The sequence below is a fragment of the Artibeus jamaicensis genome, unplaced genomic scaffold (assembly GCF_021234435.1).
Source record: "Artibeus jamaicensis isolate MK-2021 breed Jamaican fruit bat unplaced genomic scaffold, CSHL_Jam_final contig_233, whole genome shotgun sequence".
Lineage (NCBI taxonomy): Eukaryota > Metazoa > Chordata > Mammalia > Chiroptera > Phyllostomidae > Artibeus > Artibeus jamaicensis.
The window spans coordinates 29330284-29356002 of NW_026521486.1; the positions used below are offsets into that span (position 1 = coordinate 29330284).

General features: G+C 35.9%; 1 protein-coding gene across 1 annotated transcript in view; it reads left to right on the plus strand.

The window, feature by feature from the left end:
- Positions 1-25719, plus strand: part of PIK3C2G (phosphatidylinositol-4-phosphate 3-kinase catalytic subunit type 2 gamma) — a 278883-nt gene that overhangs the window by 13094 nt on the left and 240070 nt on the right. The window contains exons 3-6 of the mRNA XM_037136665.2: positions 6523-7331; positions 9479-9561; positions 17465-17622; positions 23386-23500. Of these exons, the coding sequence (XP_036992560.2) occupies positions 6600-7331; positions 9479-9561; positions 17465-17622; positions 23386-23500 (1088 nt within the window). The 5' untranslated portion in view covers positions 6523-6599. The remainder of the gene's footprint in view (positions 1-6522; positions 7332-9478; positions 9562-17464; positions 17623-23385; positions 23501-25719) is intronic.

Below are 25719 nucleotides of genomic sequence, written 5' to 3' on the forward strand. Positions count from 1 at the left end.
AAGCATTATTGGCTCTTACCAAAATACCACTGGGCTGTATTTAGGAATCATCCACCAGGTGTCAATGTCAAGGGCTATCAGAACTGGGACTGTGGACACAAGTGTATTACTGTATGGTTCCATAGGGCAGAAACACAGGGTCTTGTGCTAAAATCATGGTGTTGTTAGGACTGTGTCTCTGGAGGCTTCTAGAGGAAATCTGTGTCATTACCCTTTCCAGCTTCTAAAGGCTGCTTGAATCCTTGTCTTATGCCCCACCTTTCCCATCTTTAAAGTCAACAGAAGAGGGTTGAGTCCTTTTCTAATGACATCATTCTGACCTTTTCTGCTTCCTCTCCCATTTTTAGAGATCCTTGTTATTATTCTGAGCTCACTCAAATAATCTCACTATTTTAAGAACAACTGACCAATAAATTTAATCCTATCTGAAATCTTTAATACTTCTTTGCTATATAACCAAGGTTCAAAGGGTCTAGGGATTAATACAAGGGAATATTGGGGAGCAGGGGTATTCTTCTTCTTACCACACATATTTTCTATAGTTCTATAGTTCCATTTAAATCAGGAACTGATAGCCATGCCTTCTCAGTTATGTCACAGTTGCATCTAATCTGTATGTACAGCTCTGCCTCAAAGTCAGGTTAAATGACTTTTAATTATTTTATGCATTACTACATAATCCAGAGTGGAGATATTTACCAGCTGGCACTAAAAAAATTTTTATTTGTTTATAAACTAAGAAATACTCTAGTTTCTAGATTGAGATAGCAAAGAGAATTAAAATTATGACAATTTTTAAATCACTAAATTTAATATCGAAAAAATGAATCTGGAAGAGGTTTTGTTTTTATTACATTTTCAATATGAATACGTATTTCTCATTCTACTTTATCTTATAATAATGAGATTCTTTTGGACAGGCTTCTAACCCATTTCAAAGTTTACTGCTGCCAGAAATACTTGAAACAATATTGCTATTAATAAAAATGTAAGTTTTCAACTCTTTTCAGTAACGATGGTTTGAGTTAATGCCATGTTTCAGTAGCTAAATTCAATTATGTTCTACATGTCACATTATTACCACATGATCACCGATACACCTCTCTTTAATCTGTGTTTAAAACAAGTTAGTGAGGCCCTGGCTGGTGTAGCTCAGTAGATTGAGCGAGGGCCTGCGAACCAGACAATCGTGGTTCGATTCCCAGTCAGGGCACATGCCTGGGTTGCAGACCAGTTCCCTGCAGGCCAGTTCCCAGCAGGGGAGGCACAAAAGGCAACCATACATTGATGTTCCTCTCCCTCTCTCCTTCCCTTCCCCTCTAAAGATAAATAAATAAAATATTTTTAAAAAACAAGTTAGTGAATACAGTTCTGAGACCATTGGGTAAGCTGATTTACCTCTCTGTGCTTCAATTTCCTCATTGATAAGTGGTAACAGTAATATCATAGATTGAATTGAGAAATAAATATGTTAACACATGTAAATATGTACATCTATGCAGAGAAGCAGCACAAAGTAGGTGCTCAAAAATGTTAGGTGTCATTACCATTTTTACTATCAGCAACAAGAAGATGGCACACACTAAAGGAATCTTTCATTTCTGCATCAGACCACTGGAACTTTATTTAAAGACCTCCTTAAATGGCTTTATGAAATGAAAAAAATAATTAAAAAACTATCAGTTATTTTGAAGCCACCAAAAACTGTAAAAGTCACTTTCATATAGCCACATTAACTGTATTTAAGCTACGACAGAGCTGACTGCTTTGAGGAAGATAGGAACAGGATATTAACTCTGGTTGTCAAAGTCATACCTGCTGACAAATTCTTGGTTCCATGACAGAGACAAAGGAAGGGGTATAATTTGCTTTAATGAAATATCATTTTCATTACTAACAAACATGGAGATTAAAAAATAGCAAGTCTTAAAAAAAAGATTCTGGATAGACAATGTATTTCTAGACCCAAGAATCAGAATACTTTGGAATCATATTTTATGGATCAGTTTTCTGGTTAATCCTTTCTTCTAATACACTTTTATCTGCATCCCTTGTAAAATGATTCATAAATCTACTAGTTCAATTTTTTGAGTGAACTATAATAGATCTATTTATTCTTGTTTATATTATGTTTTAAAATTATATTTTATTGCTTATACTATTACAGTTGTCCCAATTTTTTCCTCATTGCTCCCCTCCATCCAGCACCCACCACTCCCCCAGATAACCCCCAACCATTGTTCATGTCCATGGGTTGTGCATTTAAGTTCTTTGGCTGCTCCATTTCCTATACTGTACTTTACATCCCCATGGCTATTCTGTAACTACCTATTTGTGCTTCTTAATCTCTTTGCCTCTTCTCCAAATCCCCCAAATCACATCCCCATAGCTGACTGGCTTCAGACCATTCTCCATATCTATGATTCTGTCTCTGTTCTTCTTGTTTGCTTAGTTTGTTTTTGAGATTCAATTGTTGATAGATTTGTATGTTGGGCCATTTTATTGTTCATAGTTTTTATCTTTTTCTGAAATAAATCCCTTTAACATTTCATCTAATAATGGTTCAGTGATGATGAATTCCTTTAGCTTTTTCTTGTCTGGGAAGTGCTTTATCTGACCTTTGATTCTAAATGAAAGTTTTGCTGGATAGAGCAATCTTGGTCATAGGTCCTTGCTTTTCATCACTTTGAATATTCCTTGCCAATTTCTTTAAGCCTGCAAAAATTTTTTTTGAGACTTTGGCTGACAGTCTTATGGGAACTCCCTTGTAGGTAACTACCTGCTTTTCTCTTTTTGCTTTTACAATCCCCTCTTTATCTTTAACCTTTGGCATTTTGATTATGTTGTATCTTGGTGTGGGCTTCTTTGCATCCATTTTGTTTGGAGCTCTCGGTGCTTCCCAGATTTGCATGTCTATTTTCTTCACCAAATTAGGGATGTTTTCTTTCATTATTTTTTTCATAGATTTCCAATTTTTTGCTCTTTCTCTTCTCCTTCTGGCATCCCTATGATATGGATGTTGGTACACTGGAAGTTGTCCCAGAGGCTTCTTATGCTATCCTCATTTTTTTGGGATTCTTTTGTTTTTTGTTTTTTTGTGTTTCAAATTATTGATTTAATTTTTGGCTTCATCCATTCTACTGTTGATTCCCTGAAAATTGTTCTTTATTTCAAGTAATGCATTCTTTGTTTCTGAGTGGATTTTTTTACGCTATTGAGGTACTCATAAATTCCTTGTATCCATAAAACCAGCGTTTGAACTCTGCATCTGAAAGATTGTTTATCTTTATTTTGTTTAGTTCTTTTTCTAAAGTTTTGATTCATTCTTTCATTTGGGCCATGCTTCTTTTTCTCCTCATTTTGGTAGCCTCTCTGTGTTTGTTTCTATATATTAGGTAGAGCAGCTATAATTCCCTGTATTGGTAGCATGACCTAATGTAGTAGGTATCCTGTAGGGTCCTGTGGCATCGCCTCTTCTATCACCCAAATCAGTTACTTAATGTGCGGCCTCTGTATGGGTTGAGTACACTCTCTTCTTGTAGTTGAGCCTTGAGTGTTCTGGCAATTTAATGGGAAGAATGTACACAGACCATTCAGCTGCAAGGACTGGCCGTGACCACTGGATCACCAATCTCTGCCCTCTGTGGAGGATCAGCTGTGCAAGGGCTCACTCCACAGAGGAAGGCTTACTTCAGCAGCACTCTGGTGCCACCTAGTGTTCTGTCTGGGGCAACTCGGCATTAGCTATAAGGTAATCAGCAGCTGGCTGTTTCTTGTGTTAGGCTTGTAGTTGCCCTACAAAGAAAGGCCAGGCTGTGAACCAAGGCCAGCTACTGCCAGTAAAAGGCCTGGGGCCACTTAGTAAGGGACAGGGCTCACTGAGGCCAGCTGCTGCTTGTTTGAGAGGATTTTTGAAGATTGGAGGCACGTGCCAAAACAAGTCATTCATATGGAAAAACCATTGTTAATCACTTGGGTGAGCCAGTAAGTTGGGTGGGGCAGAGTTTCAGAGAATCAACAGTATAAGCCAAGTTGACGGAGTCTCAGGTATTGTGTCCTCTGCACTCTGTAGTTTGGTGTAGGGAGGGCTCAGAAAAGGACTAATGGCCTCTTCCAGCAGTTCTGTCTTGGAGAAAGCCATTCTCTAGATGTTGCCCTGATGCCAGACACTTCAGTTCCTCCTAGTAAGGCCTACGTGCCTTTCAAGCTGCTGCCCTAGTTCTGGAGCTCAGCAGGAGTGATTCTGAGTAAGTTCTTGTGGACCCTTCAACAGGAACTGCCTGGGAATCCAGAAGTTTCTTCCACCAACTCAATTTCCACTGGTTTTTGCAGGCAGAAGCCAAGGGGACTTATCTTCCTGCCGCTGGCACCCTGGGCTAGAAGGCCTGGTGTGGGGCTGGGAATCTTTGCTCCCAAGATATCCCTCCCAATTTTTAATTGTTACAAGTGGGTGTGGGACCACCCCATTTCATGTCTCCACATCTCTGTGTCTCTGTCCCTCCTACCAGTCTGGATGGATTTGGTTTCTTATTTAACTCTGTGGTTGTAGGACCCTCATTCCACTCAATTTCTACTAGCTCTGAGTGACAGTTGTTTGATAGTTCAGTTGTGATTTTGATGTGGTTGTGCAAGGAAGCGAGCTGTGTTTACCTAGGCCACCATCTTGGAGGTCTAGCTCTTACACCATTCTCTATTCATTTCAATTTGGAGAAATTTCACACTATGGCAGTAACATCCAAGCTCCCATAGCTAGTAGACTGTAGCACTAAGATTCAAATCTCTGACTGCAGTCTGCTTCCAGGGTCCAGGCAGTTAGAACTGAGCAGAGCAAAGACAATGGTCCAGGTACAGTAGGTCACCACAGCGGAAAGCCCCAGGTGCCTGGCAACAGACAAAATTGGGGAAACAAAGACCTCACCTTAAGAGTAACATTTCCTCTCCTAGAAAATCCAAATGATCATGCCTACTTATTCTTTAGGGTTATAAATTCTAAGTAAATCTTTAGTGCCAATATAATAAAAAATCAATTGCCATTGCAAAATCCATTGATAACCATATTTAATAGTTAAACATTATCATACTTATCCCTTAAAATTTTTGTCTTTAACACACAACCATATAATTGTTAAAGAAATTAATAAGTCCACAAAAGTGACACAAGTACTTTTTCATTTCAAATTAAAATTTTTTAATTATAATTTATAAAATTTAAAAATTATAATTTGTACGATGTATTAAATCATTTTTTCAACAACTACAAATGAGCAACAACTTTTGAATGAAGCAAAATACTAGGCGTTGTGTTATGAGTGAGGAAGACTAAAATGGTCTAATGAGCTGATAGGGAAGAGAAATCTTACATTTGTACACTATACATGGTACCGCCGTTAGACAGTAGAAAACCACAGAAAAGATTTTCTGGGGAGCTACTGGGTTACTTTCTTAAATACATCATTAAAATATTTAATGGTGTTTGTAGGGGGCACAAGCTAAGGGAAAATGCAAAGATGAAACCCTGGCTTTTGGTGTAAACTGTGTGGATGGTGGACCATTTTCTGTCACAAAGTACACTAGAGTAGGAGAAGGTTCTTGGGTGAATTCTAATTAAATTTGGGGGCTTTCTGTTGGAGGTTTAAAAGTTCAGGAGGGGATATTGAGTAATAATAAAAATGGTCTAGGTTGGAGTCATTGACATGGTCATTTATACCACAAAAGGTATAAAATAACTGGCAAGGAGAGAATAATTGAGACAAAAAAAAACTCTGACAAGAGTCAAGTAAACAATGAATATTTTTGAGTTTTTGAGACAAAGCAAACAAAGAAGAACTTAGAGAATAGTGTCAGAAGAGCCAACATAACAAAGCAATAGACTTTAAATAAGAAACATAGTAAATAGTATCAAAAGTTACGGAGATCAATGAAACAGACACTAATAAATGTCAGTTAAATTTCCTGACATGAAACTTACTGATGAACTTAAAGTATTTTGGAGAAGTAATGCAAGAAGTTTGCAATTACTAGTAAAGTTTTGGGGGAAAGGTTTAACAATCTGACAAGACAATGGTTATGGAGGGAAAAATAAATTTAAGACCATGTGTAGGGAGGGAGTAATTGCTGATAAAGAAGACATTGTTTAGCTAATAAGGAAGACTTTAGCATGCTAGCATGCATATAGATGATTGACTTCAGAGGAAAATAATGATGATATAGGCAAGTGACTCTTTAGTAACAAAAGGGATATGAAGGGGAATATTAACTCTAAATATTGATTCCTGATGCTCCAGTCATAATTGAGGTGAACTTATTTTTCTATCACAGGCATCTTATGAATCAACGGTTCCCGTGGATTTTAATGCCATGAGCCTTGAAGAAGTTTTAAATTACTCAAGGGATTAATGAATTCACGAATTTAAGGAGAAACATTATAACAATTGTTTAGGTTTATTTATCATATTTCTTTCTTGCAAGCTTTTATTACTAATTAATCAAGTAACTTTTTGTTTCCTCTTATGCTTTTTCTAGGAAAATTCCATTCTTTTATAATATCATTAAGGAGCTATTTGAAACGAGTCAGGCCTCTTGGTTATATAAAATAAAGAATGGCGTATTGTCAGAAAACAGATCTAAATCCCAGGGAATCCCATGAAGAGCAGCATGAACACCAGGAATCGCAATCCGTAAATCAACCCCTTTTTCCTAGCCGAGTCAGTCTGGGTTTTGATCAGCTGGTAGAAGAAATCAATAATAAAATTCCACTCTATCAGAGTGAAATTGAAGAAAACACTGTTTTTGTGCCCAGTTCACCAAACTGGGACTCAAAACAGCATTCATTAAATGGAACACAGCAAATAGCCTTGAATGAATTCAATTCTGAAAGCTCAGAACTCTCTTGTCACCAAGATGGGAAAACAGCCATAATTGGTTTTAGGCCTTCTGTGCTACCAAATCCTCAAGACATAAATAAAGAAAGCTCTTGGGGAAATTTCACAGGAAAACGTCGTGGTGCTGATGATTACAGATGCAATATTTTAGCTCAGTCATCTATTAATTTGCATAAAATGAATTCACAAAAAGAAAATATTTTAGTTCCATCATCCACTAGTTTGGATAAAATTAATCTACAGAAAGAATGGGAAAATAAAAGTCATACCTACCATATAGGATTTAAAAGTAGCATTCCTTCCATACAACCACCCTTCTCAAGTGACTTCATGCCAGAAGAAGAGAACAAAAGGAACAGAGTTACAAACACTGTGGAACCTCCTTTCACGCTCTTCAAAGGGTCCTTCCTGCCCAGGATGCAGGAAGGTTCGGGGCCTAAGAACACAGAGGTATGTGTCAGATATATTGATCTTAAAATATAAATATGAATCCTTCAATAATATGCTATATTAACTTAATGATAAGGATACCTACCTTAAACCGAGAAATGTATTAATATTATATTTGAAAATCATCATTTATTAGTTCTGTGTTCCTGAATTATTTTTTTCTGAGAAAAGAAAAATAAAACTGTATAATATAATTTTTGAACTTCCCGTTTTACAAATATAAATAAAATGTTGTAGAATTTACATTTTGTTAGATAAAAATATCACAGTTGGAGGTTTTGATAATAGTATTTTCTTACTGTATCATGTTATTATACACACCCAGAAACACATCACTTTTGTTACATTTAGATTATGAGTCACATTATCATGAATTAAGACTTTAGATTATTATTAGTAAGAGAAGTTTCCCTTTACTCAGAGGCCCCTAAATGATACTGTTGGCAGGCAGGTTCCATTGGGATCATTCCAAGAGTGGGAAATTAAGTAATTATTGTGCAATTCATCCTAGTGATTCCATTAGTAGTTTTCCAATGGTTTTAGTAACTATAGATTTTCTTGTGCAATATTTGAACTTTTCTCTGCTTATGCCAAGTGTTGACACAAGTGAGATGAAGTAAATAGTACAAAGAAGAAATATTAGTGCAGCTGTAATTCACAGGTTGAGGCAAAATGATGCTTCATTTATTCAACAACAATTTACTGTCTTCTTAAAATATACATGATAAACTAGGAATAACAAATCCAAAGAAGAAAAATACATGATACCTGATCTCAGGAGTAACATATTACTCAAATTAATTTGCAAACACTAAAGGAAGGTAAGAGCAAAATAACAGAGAAGGCGAGTTCACAGAAAAGAAACAACTAATTCTGTCTGAGGCACTTGTGGAAGAAGGTAGCACATCAAATGATCCAAAATGAAAGTCAATCAATTTTAGGAACATCTACTATTGATCTTTGAAACATAACAAGTGCCAAACTTTCCCTTACCACTGAAAGCAACTATGAAGTTAAACAAAATATATGAAGTAAATAATTTCAGGCATTGAACACAGTCAGTATAGGATATCAGTCCTTGAGAGAACGGAAAGTATTGGTCAAAAAGGCAGGGAAGAAATAGAACAAAATAAAATAGAAGAAACAAATGGAAACAAACATCATCATGGCTATCTTAAATCCAAAAATATCTCTAAATATACTATATAGGAATAGGATAAGCATTCCAAATAAAAGGGAGAAATCATCAAACAATATAAAAGACTTTATTACTGTCTACAAGGGACGAGCTTAAGGCACAAAGGCACAGATAGGTTGAAAATAAAAGAAATAAAAAGATTTAACATTCAAACAGCAAAAGAAAGTTGATGTGGTTATTGATATTAGAAAAATTACAGTTCAATGGAGAGTAGTATTGAAGAAATAAAAGTGTCATTTCATAATAATAAAAAGGTCAATCAGAAAAATAATAAGTTCAGTTGTGCATGTACCTAATAATAGATTCAAAACACATAAAGCAAAAAATGAGTTCTTTTAAAGTTAATCATATACCCACCCTGACAGCCATTTATGGATTCCTTCACAATAAATAAAACACACATGCATATAAATATTTGCAAATGAAAATTAATAGTTCCTTACTCCAAACTTAACCCACATGTCCATCAATAGGATAGATAAACCATTGTGTTCTTATCTATTAGAATATGTATGTGCTAGTATACTACTAACCAACAATACAAAAAGTGAACTATTGATAAGTGTGACAACATAAGTATACTTAAAAATACATGTCACTTAACTGAAAGAAGCCAGCAACAAAAAAACACATACGCCTACTCTTGATAAATCTCTGGATAACTGTAGTTACCAAATAGATGTACAGATTGACAAAAGGAGATGTGGGGGAACTTTCCAAACTGATGAAGATGTTCCATACATTGATTGGAATATTGATATAACAGTTGTACAACTTTCTGAAAACTTAAACTATGTATTTAATATTCATGCAATTTTCTATATGTATCATTTCATTAAAATATAAAAAAATAAAAACAAAATGAATCTTTAAAACAAGTTAAAAATATACATCTGAATTTATCTTTTCACCACACCAACTAAATTAATTTCAAAATTTTTATTTTAAGTCCATAGATTGTTCCATTCAGCTAATTGAAATACCTCAAGGCAGTAATATGAGTCTGGCCTCCTTTTGTGACAAAGTAAAAAAGTAAGTGTTGTTATTTCACTAAGTTTTGAAATTTATATACCTGCATAAATTTGTCTGTTTTAACATTATTAAATTGATTAATTTAGCATATAAAATGTTCTATAATCTTAACAGTGAAAAGAATAAATTTATGAGAACTTTGTTCATTAGTCAACTTCTGGTATTGTTTTTGTTGTTTATAGTCAAATAATTTTTTCTTTTTTTAATTTAATTAAAGTTTTATGTTTCATAAAATTTCAGGCCTGCCCTTGATATTTGTTGGTAGTTTAAGTTGATTTCTTTCTCATTCTCATTGTTCACCCATTCATTATTTAACAACATGTTATTCAGTCTCCATGTATTTTAATGTTTTTTAGTTTTTTCCTTGAAGCTGGTTTCTAGTTTCAAGCCCGCGTGATCTGAGCACCTGCTTGATATGATTTCAATTTTTTTAAACTTGTTGAGCCTCACTTTATGCCCTATCATGTGGTCTATCTTTGAAATGTGATTTCATGTGCATTTGAAAAGAACATGTATTTTCCTTCTATGCCATAACATGTTCCATATATATCAATTAAGTCCATTTGATGTAGAGTGTTGTTCAATGCCACAGTATCCTTGTTGACGCTTTGTTTAGATCTGCCCATTGTTGACAATGGGGTGTTAAAATTTCCTATAATGACTGCGTTGTTGTCAATATCTTTCTTGAAGTTCTCCAAGATTTGCCTTACATATTTAGGTACCCCTGTGTTGAGCGCATATATGTTTATAAGGGTTCTATCCTCTTGAGGGACTACTCCCTTAAGTATTATGTAGTGGCCTTCTTTGTCTGTTTTTATAGCCTTTATTTTGAAGTCTGATATAAGCATTGCTCCCCATGTGCTTTTTTTATATTCACTTGCTTGGAATATATTTTTCCATCTCTTCACTTTCAGCCTGTGTAGATCTTCCATTCTGAGTTGCATCTCTTGTAGACAGCATATATGCAGGTAGTGTTTCCTTATCCACTCAGCTACCCTGTCTTTTAATCAGTGCATTTAATCCATTTATATTTAAGGTGATCATTGACAGCTACTTATTCACTGCCATTTATTCCATGCCTGTGTTCCTCTCTGTCTCTGTCTCTTTCTCTCTTTCTTCTTCTTCTAATAGCAGTCCCTTTAGCAACAGTGCTGGCTTTGTGGAGATGTACTCTTTAAGCGGTCTTTGTCTGGGAAGCTCTTTATTTCACCTTCCACTTAAAAGGAGAGCCTTTCTGCATTGAGTAGTCTTGGTTGTAGATCCCTGCTTTTCATTACATGGATTATTTTGTGACAATCCCTTCTGGCTGTATTGTCTCTGTTGAGAAATCACTGATAGCCTTCTCCGAGCTCCCTATATGTTACTAGCTGTTTCTAGCTTGCCACCTTTAAGATTCTCTCTTTGTCTTTATTTATTTTTTATTTAAAGACCTTATTTATTTTACATTTAGACAGAGGGGAAGGGAGGGAGAAAGAGAGGGAGAGAAATGTTAATGTGTGGTTGCTTCTTGCCCACCTTCCGCCAGAGACCTGGCTCATACCCAGCCATGTGCCCTGACTGGGAATCAAACCACCAACCCTTTTGTTTGCAGGCTGGCACTCAACACTGAGTGACACCAGCCAGGACCTCCCTTTGTCCTTCAAATTTTCCATTTTAATCATGATGTGTTTTGGAGTAGGCCTTTTTGAGTTCATCTTAATTGGGACCCTCTGTGCTTCCTGAACTTGTATGACTTATTTCCTAATCAAGTTAGGGATGTTTTCTGTCATTATTTTTTCAAACAAAGTTTTCACCCCTTGCACCTTTTCTTCTATTTCTTCCACCCCTTGTACCTTTTCTTCTCCTGATATTCCTATGATGCAAACACTATTACATTTCATATTGTCCTGAAGCTCCCTTAAACTATGCTGGTTCTTTCTGAGTCTTTTCCATTTTGTTGCTTTGCCTGAGTATTGTTTTCTACCTTGTCTTCCAGCTTGCTGATTCAGTCCTCTGCTTCATCTAGGCCGTTTTTGATTCCTGCTATTGTACTCTTTATTTCTTCCTGGTTCTTATTCATATTCTCTACATCCTCTCTCATGCTGCTAAAGTTCCTACTACGTTCCTTGTAGCCCCATAAAGTTCCTTGTAGTTGTCACTGACTTCCTTGGGCATCCTCATCACCATTATTTTGAATTCTATGTCTGATAGCTTGCTTGCCTCAATTTCACTCAGCTCTTTTTCTGGGGAGTCCTCTTTTCCTTTTCATTGGGGGTTATTTCTTTGTCTCCCCATTTTAGGTGACTTTTCTTATTTGTTTCTGCATCTCGGATTGCTCTGCTTTGGCTGCCTGTCTTTGTGGGGTAGTTTTCTGGGGTAGGAGTTTTGTGGGTCTCAGTGGTGTAGTCTTTGTTACTCCTGATCTGGATGCCTTAGGGATTAATTCCCTTTATTCAGTTTATATGGACTCTCTTTTTGTACTTGGGCACTGATTTTTGATGGATCATTCATTGGTGGGTTCTCCCCTCCAGCCGGCTGCCTGGGAGTCACAATCCCTGCCATGTCTGTGTGCTGATGTGCAGGAGCTGGTTAACAAAGCAATACTACCCAGAAAAACCAAACCCATGCCAGGAAAAATACATCCCCCCACCACCATCAGCAATACCAGCATCAAATGAGCAAAATTAATAAAGGTACAAAGAGATTAACAATGTTATAAGATAGGAAAAAAGGATATCAGATGGCTCAAGGAGAGAAAAATTAGTTTGGACAGGAAGAAAGAGGAAAAATAATAACAGTAAGGAATAGAAACAAGACAAAGAATGGATAAAACAAAATTTAAAGCATAATGAAAACAGGGAAGGGCAATGAAAAAGTATTTTAAGAAAATGGAAGAGTATAATATTGTTATAGGAAAACAAAGCAACCAGACACTGAGGGATTCTGGAGTACGAGGTTTATTGTTTAACGTGCACGGGCCCAGAGGAGTCATTTCCAAATTCTGAGCCCCGAACAAAAGATTCTTGGGGAATATATAGATTAGGGGTCTTCCTAACTACGTGGCAAAGCAGGATACAGAAGCAGAATGAGGTAATTACTTCTATCTACAGGGCAGAAGCAGAGTTCAAAGGCTAAATGTGAAAATTGGTTCTATCTGTGGGGGTGCTAGCCCTAGTCCTAGTGACTATCCAGCTATTTGCTTTATTTGCTCTTCCCAGACGGCCTTATTGTTCTCCTATGGCACCTGGGGTCTTGGGTGAGCAAAGGTCTCCCAGGGCTTCTCCTTTCATTTCCAGTCCTCACTATCCGGCCACCGCCCTCCCAGACGGCCCCATCATTCTCTCTAGGGCGCCTGGGCAAATAAAGGTTAAACAGAGGTTTTTCAAAGTTTCCCATATTAATATGAGTTCTGAAATAAAATTTAAAAGGTCATGAACCAAAGGGAACAAAATTGCTAAAAAAATCACAACAGGATCAATAAAAATGACAACTAAGCAAAGATTAATAAAGGCAGAAAGAAAATAAGAATAATATACAAAAGAGAAAAGAGAATATGAGATGTCTACAGTAAAGAAAATTATTTTGAGAGGCTAGGGTGAGGGGAAATAAGAGTAAGGAATATATTCCAGGCTAAGAAAAGGGAAAAAAATAAAATTCCAAACTCAGATAAGAAAGGGCAGGAGGAAGGCAAAATGGAATAAGGGGAGAGTAACCTATAAAATTTAAAATTTAAAAAATAGTGAACAAATAGGAATACAGTTGAAAAGAGCAGCAATAACCGTAATATCCACACCAAGCAAGTCACAAATTAAAGATGGAAAGAAAATAAGAAAAAGAAGGGGAAAATGGAAGTGAGCTGACTAATGGAAGGAAGAATGCTTTTCCAAGGATAGAGGTAGGAGAAATAGTCAGAGTAAGGAACAGGAACAAGGTGTTGCATGGGGGAAAATAAAATTTTAAATGAAAATGAGAAAGGGCAGGAGAAAGTAAAATGGAACAAGACAAGCTAAGGGTACAATGTGAGATTTTAAATAACAATGCAATAAAAAATATATGAAAACTAAATAAAAAGAATAAAAAACAAAAGACAAGGAATATGAGTTGATTGGGATACAATAGAAGCAAAAGAAGAAATATTAAAAAGCTATGTAAAGAAAAAATAATGCAAATTCTGAAGAAGAACATGGTGGAATTCACCTCAGCAGAGATTAGTGTTTGCCTTCTGTCTTCTCTTTCTGGAGCCGTCTCTGGATTTTTATCAGCTCAGGGTCCCTGGTGGGTCATCCAGCTTTTGGCAGAAGCGCCTCTATGAACTTGACCTGCCTCTAGAGGGGCCTTCTGTTGCAATTGGGAAGGTAGGACCCCTGGGTCTCACCTGGGAGGCACTGTTCAGTCTTCTGGGAAAATTGTGAGTGTTTCCCTCCTGCTCCTGCACCACCTGTCTTGGTCTGTCCAAGTTTATTTCCAATAATGTATAGTTTCTGATGAATTAGCTGGACCAATCTGTGTAAGAAGGTCAACTCTTTACTACTTAGTGCTCACAGTAGCTCTGTGTGTAAGCCAAGGCTGGGCAGGGTCCTGGTCCCCCCTTGCTGTACCAATGTCTGATCCCCCTGCTTTGCTGGCCTCAGTGGCATAGGGCCCCAGGAACCAGTGTAGTCTCCCTGAGAGAAGTTCACAAATGAGCCCTTTAGGCATTTCTCTTTCTGTCTTTCTGTTGCAGAATTAACCTTCAGAGGATACTTGAGCCTGTTGTTGTGCCTGTTTTGCAGAACTTCCCCCTTGGTGATGCTTAGGATCCTGCAGGAGATGGGGGCTGGGTGTTTCTTTCTCTTCCAGGAGGTTTGATCTGCCAGGGAAGGGGGCTCTGGCTGTAAATAATCTCAGGTACTCGACTCCTGTTATCCAGTTCCCAGCCCACTGATCTTGCAGCAGAGACCTGAACTCTTCATTCTGCACAGCCTCTGCCCTGCCACCTGTGCCAAGGTCGGCTGAGACATCCCCTTGCTGTGTACCTTTCTGATTTCTCTGCCCAGCTGCACTCAGTGGAAGCAAACCATGCCCTCAATCCTTTATGCTTCCTGGCAGAGCAGCTGCTCACAGGGTCCCTACACAGTATGCCTCAGCCCCCCTTTGAAAAAGTCTCTCCAGGCACTCCCAGTGAAGCACTGAATTACTGTCTGGCTTTCTGTACACACCACCTCTCAAAAAAAAAAAAAAAAAAAAGGAGTCCCTCAATGTCACAGCTGGCCACGGCCATCCCCCTTTGCCTGACCCAGGTGCAGATGGAATCCCTCTTTCCCTCTGGCACTCTCCCTATTGGCATTTGCCACTGCAGCTGTGGGTGTGCTGCTCACTCTGTGTGTGTGTGGCCTGGATCTCCCCAACTTTGAGTGTCCAAGTCAGTCCTGGATCAGGCCTGGGGGGTGCTCTGCTCTGAGAGGGGAGGGAGCTGCAAAGCTGCGATCTCTCATTACCCCTCCACAGCTGCAGGCACCACACGTGGGGTATCTCCCCTTCAACTTATAACATCTCCTTACCATCTGTTGTGAAGTGTCTTCTGTACTCCATGGCTTCCAAACTTTACATCAGCTAAGATTATGTTGAATGTTCAGTTTATTTTTTTGGAAGATCAGCCAAGTATCAAGTTGGGGCAAGAGTAAGTGGACTCAGCTTCCAAATACTTGGTTGCCATCTGCTCCTCCTTCACCTTTCTTTGAGTAACTTAATCTTACCTTGAACGGGATGCCAGAACTTGAACAAATGCATGAGTGTTTATCATTGAAAAACATTTTTTTTCACTAGGAATATTGCCAAAAATCACTGACCTTCTTTTAACTAGTCTAAAAATAAATTTCTTAATATAAAGGTAGATGCCTCTACCTTAAAAGATGCCTCTTTTAAAGACTAATTTCTCATTAGCAATTAAAATTTATATAATTCTGTCCCTTCGGTTACTAAGGTTCCTGAATCTTTTGAAAAATTAATAGATTTGCATCTGAGATCTCTTCACTTTTATTCATTTATAGATGCTTGAAATATAATAAATATATATAAATAAACTTGTTTATTTATCAGCTATAGCACCATTCTATTAAATCATCATTTGGAATTAAAGATTTGAATCATTTATTCAGTTATTAACTTAAAAGCTATTTGAATGCCTAATAACTAATTCATCATGAGATATTCAAATATAAAACAAACAAGCAAAAAAAAAGTGAAGTCCCTGCCCTAAAGAACTCAACTATATTAGAAGAACTGAAAGACACAACATACAAAAATGCAAAACAAAGCAAGTAAATTCATTAAAATATTTATCTTTAATTTCTAATCTAAATTAATAAAATTAATTAAAATGTGTATCTTTCATTTTTGATCACACAAGAAAATTTACAATGCGTATTTACAAAAAGAAAAGTCATACATAGACAACAATAGAGTGAAATATGGTGATTACCAGAGGGGAAGGGAGGCGAGGGAGTCGGGAGAGGATGCAGGAGGTAGGGAGGAGAAATGGTGATAGAAGGAGGCTTGACCTGGGGTGTTGAACACGCAATACAATACGTAGGTGATGTATTATACCCTTGAATTGTACCCTTGAAACCTATATAATTTTATCAACCGATGTCACTGCAATAAATTTAATCAATTGGTTAATTAACAATTTGGATTCATAAATTAGGGTCTTTAAAGACATCAGTATTGATTCTTTATGAATATGATACTGTAACAAGCCAACAACTAATACCAGGAACTTGACACTTTAAATCTAAAATGTGGTATAGTAGTCCCCCTTACCCACAGATATATGTTCCAAGAACCCCAGTGGATGCCTGAAAGCGCAGATAGTACTGAACCTATAATTCTATTTCTTTTCCTGTACATACATACCTTTCACTTAAAGGAGTCACTTTATGGCTTCTCTTTGTCATACCCGAATTGCCAACATCACTACTCTTGCACTTTGAGAACAGCATTAAGGCCAATAAGGATTACCTGAACACAGCACTGAGATACCCAGCAGTCGGTCTGATAACCGAAAGGGTTACTAAATGACTAGTGGGTGGATACCCTGAACGAGGGAATGGCTCGCGTCCCAGACAGAGGAAGCAGATCAGTGCAGCATTTCATCATGCTACTCAGAGGATGCACAATATCAAAGTCATAAGTTGTTTATTTCTGGAATTCCCTATTTAATATTTTCGGACCATGTTTGACTAGGGTAACTGAAGCCACAGAAAGCATAACCACAGGTAAATGGGGGCTGCCATAGATATAAATATCCTCAGTTGTGCAAAGAAACTAGTCAAATAACTCTCCTCTGACTACAAAACTTCTAAATGGGAGAGCCAGGATTAAACTCAAGGCCTCTGGTTCCAAGGAGAAACTATTTTGCAATTCTCTAGCTCATTTGAGCAAAAAGCAATTATTCAGAATGTATAAATGACTTTTGAGCTCAGTATTCTCATGTAAACTCCAAAGATGTATAAAACCCAAATTTTTCAGAAAAATGGATGGCCAAAACGGTATTTACCAAATTGATTAAAAAATTATTTACCAAAATTCTTATAGTAAGATGAGTGACTCCTAGCTTTAAAAATTCAGGCATGAACAAAAACCAAGGGGAAGAGACCAAGCTTCAAAAGCAATGTGAATAAAGCAAGTAATCATTGTACAGAGTGATTTTTATGTGTGTGAATGAAAATGTATCCTTAATTGCTTCAAATGAGGTACCCCTGGAAAAGCTTCAAGATCAGTCCTTTATGGTCATTTTTGCTGTTATAATCTTTACCAATCTGCCCTAATAGCACTGTGCTACAAATCAGCTGCTGACTGTTTTCCTCTTTTAAATCTTCTGTAGGAAACTTTGCATGTAGTTCCTTAACTTTTTCTAAGTATTATTTTCCCTTGTATTTTTCAGAATCAGAGCAACATACCATGCAGCTAACATTGATTCCAATTCGGGGAAGATCTGGAGCACTACCACAGCATTTCCACATCAACTTTTTTCTAATACTAAGTTTAGTATAAATATATTTACTGATAACTCAACACAGCCACTTTGTTTGATGCCACATGGTAAGCAACCTTGCAAATAAGCATAAAAATCTGCATAAAGCTAGTATAGACTGCATAGCACTTGAGGAAAATCATTCAAAGTAGTGTAATTAGCTAGTATTTTGTCCTGAAGTGAAGTAAGAGGAGAACAGCTGCAAACATTTTGTTAACATTTGTTTAGCTATTGTTTTTGGAGAACTTTCTTCACATACCTCAACCTGGGATGCCTTATTTTCCTGTTATAAAATAATAGCAAGTATAGCAAGCATATAACTTGCTTTTAGAATATTAAAAACAAAAAACAAATTTCAAAGATTCCAGATCAAAACTGTATATATAAATGAAAATGCATTAGAAACAACTATTTCATTATCATATGAATAAGTCATGAGGTAAAATAGGCTTAGATATATAGAACCATATTAGTCCTTTATAGCCCAGCGCAATCACTGAATCAAATGGACTCAAAATGTCTGGGAATGGATCCCAAGTATCTGCATTTCATGAAATGTATCAGATAATTCTTATTTCTCTGAAGTTTTATTTTGAATGCCTTTAAAGTTGTTTAATATTTTATTTCATGGTGATAGTAAACTATTTTACAAAATAATATCGTTTTTTTAACAAAATTTAGTTGCTATTAAATACACATCTACATATCAACTATTGATTCTTGACAATAAGATTTATTGATGACTGAATAAATATTTTCTCACTGATTTATTACTGTTACTATTATTATTATTATTGGGCTATTTTCTTTCTTACTCTAGTCCAGGCTCTGAGTAGAGTTGAGTACAAATATAGCAATATGTTGGAATAGTAATAGGATCATCTGTTTGGAAACTAATAGAAACCAACTTTCACTGGCATAAGCAGAAAAAGAATAAACATTTTAAAATAATATAAGTTTCTTACATAATTGAAAAGTAGGAATTCAGCAAAAATTTGCAAACATACTTGAGGCATAGATAAACAAGTAGTCCAAAATTTCTCTATGCTTCTCACCACACCTTCTCTCTAAGTAATTGTTTCTCATGTTTCACTTGCTTTCTACTGACTCATTTCCCTTGATTTTCCTGAACATACTAAAACCCAGGCTCTCAAGATTAAATTCTATTTGGCCAGCTACCTAAACAAATTCCAATCTCTGTGTTGGATCCAATTCCAAATTTCTAAAAGCAGGATTCTGACTGCATAGCCCAGATCAGTGGTTCCACTACTCAATCCAATCAGAATGACTTGGGTCAGGTTGGCTTCAGCTGCTGCAGAAGAAAAAGTAATTGTGAACTAGGGAAACTACTCCTGTTCTTCCAATTTACAATATTTAATTTCCAACATCTCTCTCCCACATATTCCTTTGTTGAATTTGGCAAGGCAGAGTCCTTTTTTTTTTTTTTTTTACTTTTATAAGAAGTTGCAGTAATTAGGTCATTGAGTTTAGTGTTAGAGATGTATAGTGGTAAAGAGGATGTCTGTATCCTCAAAGATAATTAAAAGTATTTACAAGGGGAAGGAATAGGAGGAAAGGGTGAAGTAGAGATGAAAGAGAAAAAATTAGAAGAGAAAGGACACTTTCATTAAAATATACAGTGTAGCATATGCCATTGTTGGAAGAAACAGTTTTTCCTCTTCCTATTTACATTTGAAGGGGGGCTGCCACAATGGTTTAATGACAATAGACAAATTAACAGAGAAAAGGCAGGGCTTATTCACACCTGCATAGGAGTTACTCAGTAACAAATTACCTGCTGAATACCTAGAGGTAAAGGTTTTTATACCAAGTTAATGCAGAAGTTTGGGGGGATGAGGGTGGATGTTTTGTGGGGTTGCTTTAGAGCTTTAATAGAATAGAATGGAGGCTTATATTGTTTTGGGTTTTTTTTTTTTTTCATGCTAATGGTAGGCAGTCTGTCTCCTTCCTGGAATTTGCAGAAAACTAGCTCAGAGCAAAGAATGGTAGCTGTATTTTAGGGAACATCTGTTTTATTCAGATAAGAGAATGTCAAATAATTTTCAAATATTTTTACTTTAAAATAATTTTGGTGCCAAAACTCTGTGGGAGAAGAAGAAATTTTTCTCTACCTTTCTAGATTCTTTCGACTGGCCTAATAATCAAATTAACATGAAAATGATGAAGAGAAAGTGAACAAATTTAATGGCATATGTACATGTGAGATCCTCTTATACATGATAGGTTCAGAGTCAGAAAGTTAAAAAGATGTGTATGTGATACTCTGAGCTAAGGATGAGTTAGGGCACCTTGGGGCTTCAGAGGAGAGGAAAGTCGTTCACAGTACAATAAAACAAGCAGATGATCGGTAAATACGTGCTTGCTCTGTCCTATACATAGGTCATCAGAAGTTGCATCTGGCCCAAATTTAACCCTTATTATGGGCGAGGCCCAAATTTAAATTCTTTAAGGAGAAATAAAAGTTTCTCATGTCCCCACATGGTCTTGATTACCTCCAACTCAAAATAATTTGCATGGGAAACTGGCACATCTTGGGGAGGTCTACTCTGCACCCTTCAAGTGTACTCCCTTCATAGCTTTGTATTAGCATTTTACTGGTGACACAGAGATTACATAAAGAACAAAAGTCTGAATAGTGCACTGTGTACATAAGAACCATCCAAACATGCAGAGAATTTTTATGAGTTTATTTCAGCCTACACTGATGACAATTGCAGGAAAGGAAAACTCCCAATGCATTGAGAAAATGCTCCTGAGAATGGCAGTCTTGCAGCTTATTTTCTACATTAGAATTGAGGGAGAAGACATAAGAAGAGTTGCATGAAATCCCCTGATAATAGATTAAGGGAAAGCAGAGCAGAGAAACCTCTGGCATTGAATAAGTAATAAAAAGGAGAGACACATAATTTCTTTACATTGGCGGGTACATGGTAGTTAATAATTATCACGGCATATAAAGATCGTATTCGGGGAAGAAGGTAACAATGAGGCTTTCTGTGGTCTGGCTCTGGTGTGGTGGGCGTGCCCCGAGGGATCTGAAATGGAGATTACTCTGGCATTTCAAAGGTATGTCATTTTAGATTCGAAAAGACAATAGACAGACCCATTGATGGATCATTATTAAGGAAGTTACAAACCTAGGACATGACTACCCACATGACCTACTTTCAGTTACGACATTTTATGTTCAGATCACCTTACGTGGTTACTTTTAATCTCTGAGCTTGTAGGGCCCCGAGCTTGTCAGGTTTAGTATGTGGCCCCTTTTCTGTCCATGGTATCAAAAATGACTTTGATAAAAGAGAGAAGGTTTTGCTAGAAACTTAAGACATAATAAAATGTAGATAGTAAAGAGGAGGACATGGGTAAGGAGTTTTCATCTCAAGAGAACTCTGGTTTGGACCAAACTGAGGAAATGGAATCCTTCCAGAAGACCAGGTCTCGAACAAGGAATTCTCTGTTCCACAGCCTTTATCTATAACTTCAACAAAGTTGATTTCCATGTCCTTATTTCCAACTCCAAAGTCATTCTAGAGCCAGTGTTTTTACTTCCACTACTTTATAGATTTGGATCATGCACAGATGGAACTATTATTATGAGGTCTCTAATCTCCAAAGTATTGGAAGTGGAAGTCAGTTTGTAAAGATTAAAGGGTAATTGAAAACTGTTTGCAGAAGTTATCTGTAATAACAGAAGAAATAATTATATGAAAAAGAAGAAAGAATTTCCATTGGTACTATAAACCTCAGTCACCCTTTAGCTATACATGATCAGCTACTGATTCTATCTTCAGACAGAGTCCATAATCCTCAGAAAGTCTGCTGTTCTGCTGGAGTTACCAAAAACTGTAAACCAACCTTGATTGTAGCTCAGTTCAAAGGTCTGGCTCAGTCCACACAGTTCAGAGTTTCAAGAAGCAAGATGCACAAGGCAGTTCCTCTGGACTGGTGTTTCAAACTCTATTTTGAAATGGCTCCCCTTATTTTACAGGGAGATCACAGATGAATATATAAAAGATGAATATATAAAAGAAAGGAGTTTTAACTGATAGAATTGGAGCCCAGTGTAAGGAAAAGAACACTGGAGAAGTAAGATTTAGTAAAAAGCAATGATATTTAACAACTCAAAAGTGATGTAAAAGAATAAAGGAGAATGCATAAGAAATTAGATTTAAGGTGCAGAGTACTATAATTAAAGAATCTCAAATGGGCCTTAGCCTTCTATGTACAGTCAACAGATTGAGAAGAATTCCATGGGATGGGAGACTATATGAAATTGGGGAAAGAATTATGTTGGCTGCTGAAATGAAGGCACAGGTATAAAATCTAACTGTAAAAAAGCCACAGTATTTGTTGGCTTACAATACGCATGAGAAATTTAACTCACATTGTTAATCAGGTTGGCTTCAAAGAGAAAGGTGATCATTCAGGTTTAGACACGCTGAAATTGAAGTAATAATAAAACATCCAAGGAGTAACATGAATCAGGTAGTAAGACATATCAAAGCAAAAAAACAGGAAAGTAACAATAGGAAGAAATTGGATTATGAAGTCTTTGATGCACATGAAAAGATGATTGTGGTGAAGTGATGAATTCATGGATGCCCCATATGGCACAGGGAATGCAGACTTAGAAACAGGAGCATCAGGTTAGTTAGAGCAAACTGGTGTGTTGAAGATGTTTTCCTGTGTAATACACTGGCAATGCTTTCCCCTACTTGTCAAAGCCCTTACAGTCATTTTTCCTGTGGCCATATTTTTTTCAACTTCAAATCATACTATTTCACTCAATATTTCCAAGCAGCAGTGTGTTTAAGATACTCTCTCCCTGTCAAAGTACTTCCACAATCCATAATTCCCTGAAATCTTTACCATTTGTTTATCACACCACATCTTTAATAATGTCTTGATCTACCATTAAAACCTACATTTTGAAATCATTGTACTCTTCCTCTTTTTTTTCACTGTGGCAGGTCTGGCATATTATTTGAGCTACTTTTTGTTAGCCGGTTTGTATCAAAAAATCTTTTCTTACAAACTTAAAGCTGTATTCAGTAAAAGAAGCCACAGCAGGGTAAACACGTCAATTGCCAACAAAACACCACTCAGAGAAATGCAATTGAGTGTTTTAGACACATATTGTAATAAGTTAGCATGGCTGTGGCCACTATTAAATAGCATATGCATGTAAAATTTAGGGAGGAGATTACGGAATGTGAATATGAAAGGACAAGGCCCTTTATGTTTTAGTATGCTTATACCTTGAGTCACAGAGAATGTAGAAAAAGAAACCACATGTTCATTAAGATTATTATAATGTTACCCAAGGGAGAACCGTAGGTGACTCCTACTTGGAAAAGAAAGAAGAATCGGCTTTGGAGAGTTAGAATCATTAAGAGCACAGTCTTTGGAAATGATAGATTCAGTTTAGACTTCTGGCTTGTCGCTTATCACTCACTATGTAATCTCTTTGGCATCTCCCAAATCCCTAAGGGTAACCACAGCAGAATATGTTTTATACACAGTTACAATGTACCAAAGATTTTAACATCAAGAATATAATACATAGCTCTATTATGCAGTATGTAGACAGGCTAATCAAAAAAATACAAACAATATTTTTCAAAAATATTTCCAAATCTAATGAAATCAATAAATGAGATGCATTTCATTTCAATTCCTCTTAATGGAACTAGACTGTTACAATAGGTCATAATTGGGCATATCACTTTTTGTGCCCAATAACTTTTTCCTAGCCAATATATATGAGAACCTTGTATTAACTTTTTATTATTCACCTTTGTTTTTAGCTAATTGTCTTGTCAGAGACCTAATTACAGAAATTCCACATTTTCGCACAAATGTCCAGTTATTCCACAAAGATTGTCTTCTAAGTATATGTGGCTATGAAGAATTCTTACAGAAGTAAGTAGCTTACAGAGGTAAATTTTGGTCACTGTGATAACCTGTGTCAAACAGCACTTACTTTTTTCCCTTTAATCAGACTTTGTACAAGTACTGCACCCTCCTAACCAGAATAATTAAATCAAATGTGGCCCCTTGAAAGTGAATTTAAAATGTTATGAGTAATATCAACAATCTTATTCTTGGTTCTATTTTGTATTTTGTGTGTTCATGGCAACATATATTTGATTGTCCTGTGACTAGGGTGACCAACCACCCATCCCAGTTTTCCCAGGACTTACGGGGTTCCCAGGACATGAGACTTTCAGTTTTGACATCAAGAGTATCCTGAGAAAACCAACTAAACTTACCTGTAATAAAGCTTATTAGTGTTGATCACAATTTTAAAAATAAACTATTTTGTAATAAGTAATTTTAAAAATTGGAATGATATAAGTATGTTGATTAAGTACTGAGTTTTAAAAATCATATATGGTTTGAGTATGATAAAAACTTTTTAAAAATTTAAATGATTTAGATGTTAGAAAGAATACTAATGAATATTGTGCATATGAAAACAAATTATATCAATATACATAGGCTGTGATATTCAAATAGTAAGCAAATCCCTGATGTATACATATCCTTTCATTTCCATTAGGGAATAAATGACTATAATCAATCTATACTAATACTTGGCAACTTTATAACTTTAATAAAAACCAGGTAAATAAATCTTTAGTAACATTTTCATAGAGTAGTAAGTTTAAAAATACCTTTTTCATTTCATTATTCAGGAAGCTTTTAACATAATGAGAAAAACCTGTTCTCAAGTATGACAACTGCTTATTTGATAGAAACCACAATAACTGTTACTCCTGAAATTGTTTGAAAGCCTAACTTGAAAATATAATAAGACTGTAAGAAATTAAATATTTTTCTGCTGATATTGCATAGTTCTTCTAGACATCAAAGAAATACAGAATAAAATGATTAATAAGGTGTATTTCCATTTGCATTTCCTCTTTGTGTTTCCGTGAGTATCTAAAGACTGGCAACACTCAATGGCTAGGCTGCGTCTTCTGCCACCTGACATTTGGTTTTGACAGCATATTCGAGGAGCAGGGAGAAACACTCGGGTGATGCAATCTTATACTGAATACCCATTCATTAAATTTCATCTTCTGAATGTGCAAGTCTCCAAATGTACATTTGGACATTGGCTGATGTCTAACATTTGATGCAAAGAGCAAGAAACTTTATTAAATATATTCATTTAGTATCATCGGTATGAAGCATCCCCAAAGTGAAACTATTGAAGAACAGAATTTTGGAAAAGTGTAATGTGGACCTTGACTTACTTAAAATTTTGAAAGGATAAGTCATCCACAATTAGATGGCAGTTGACTGCTGAAAATGTTGTATATGTCATTACACTCTTTTTCTTCTTGCTAATGTAAATATAATAAATAGATTTCTAAAATGTTTTCATGGTCACCTATTTCTACTAAAATTCATTTACCTGGGTTTTAGTAAAATAAAAAAAAGTTGCCAAGTATTAGTATAGATCAATTATAGCAATTTATTTCCTGAAGAAATTATAGAATATGTGTATATCAGGGTTTGCTTACTATTTGAGAATAACAGCGTACGTGTACTGCTATAATTTATTTTAATAAGCAAATATTCATTAGTGTTTTTTCTTATATTGAAATCTATCAGGTTTTTTTCTTTGTTCCTATACAATCTATCTAAAAATATGTCCTTAAATGTTTGGAAATCTTCATAAAGTTTTTTTGTATCAGAAACACAGGTAACGCATAATAAGTTAATAATGCAATAAGTAATGGTTTAGTCTCCAGCAGTTGTGGTACTACAAGTCATCAGAAGTATTTGACAAGATTTTATTGTAATAATAATAATAATGGCCATTTATCTATTGTACAAAAATACTTATATAATGTATACTTACCATAGAGTGATTTATAACAACAACAAAAGAAAAAAAGCAGAACAATAAAACTAAATTTCCAATAGCACTCCTAAATAATAATAAAATAGGTCATGAACATAATTTTATTATAAATGGCATAGATTTTATAGATCAATAAAATATTGCATCACAGCTTAATATAAAATGTATCATTGCTTTCAGGGTGACAAGGTACCTTTAAAAACCATATTTTAATATATTAATTTTTATTAAAATAAGTATATTTCTATTTTAAATATAAGACAAA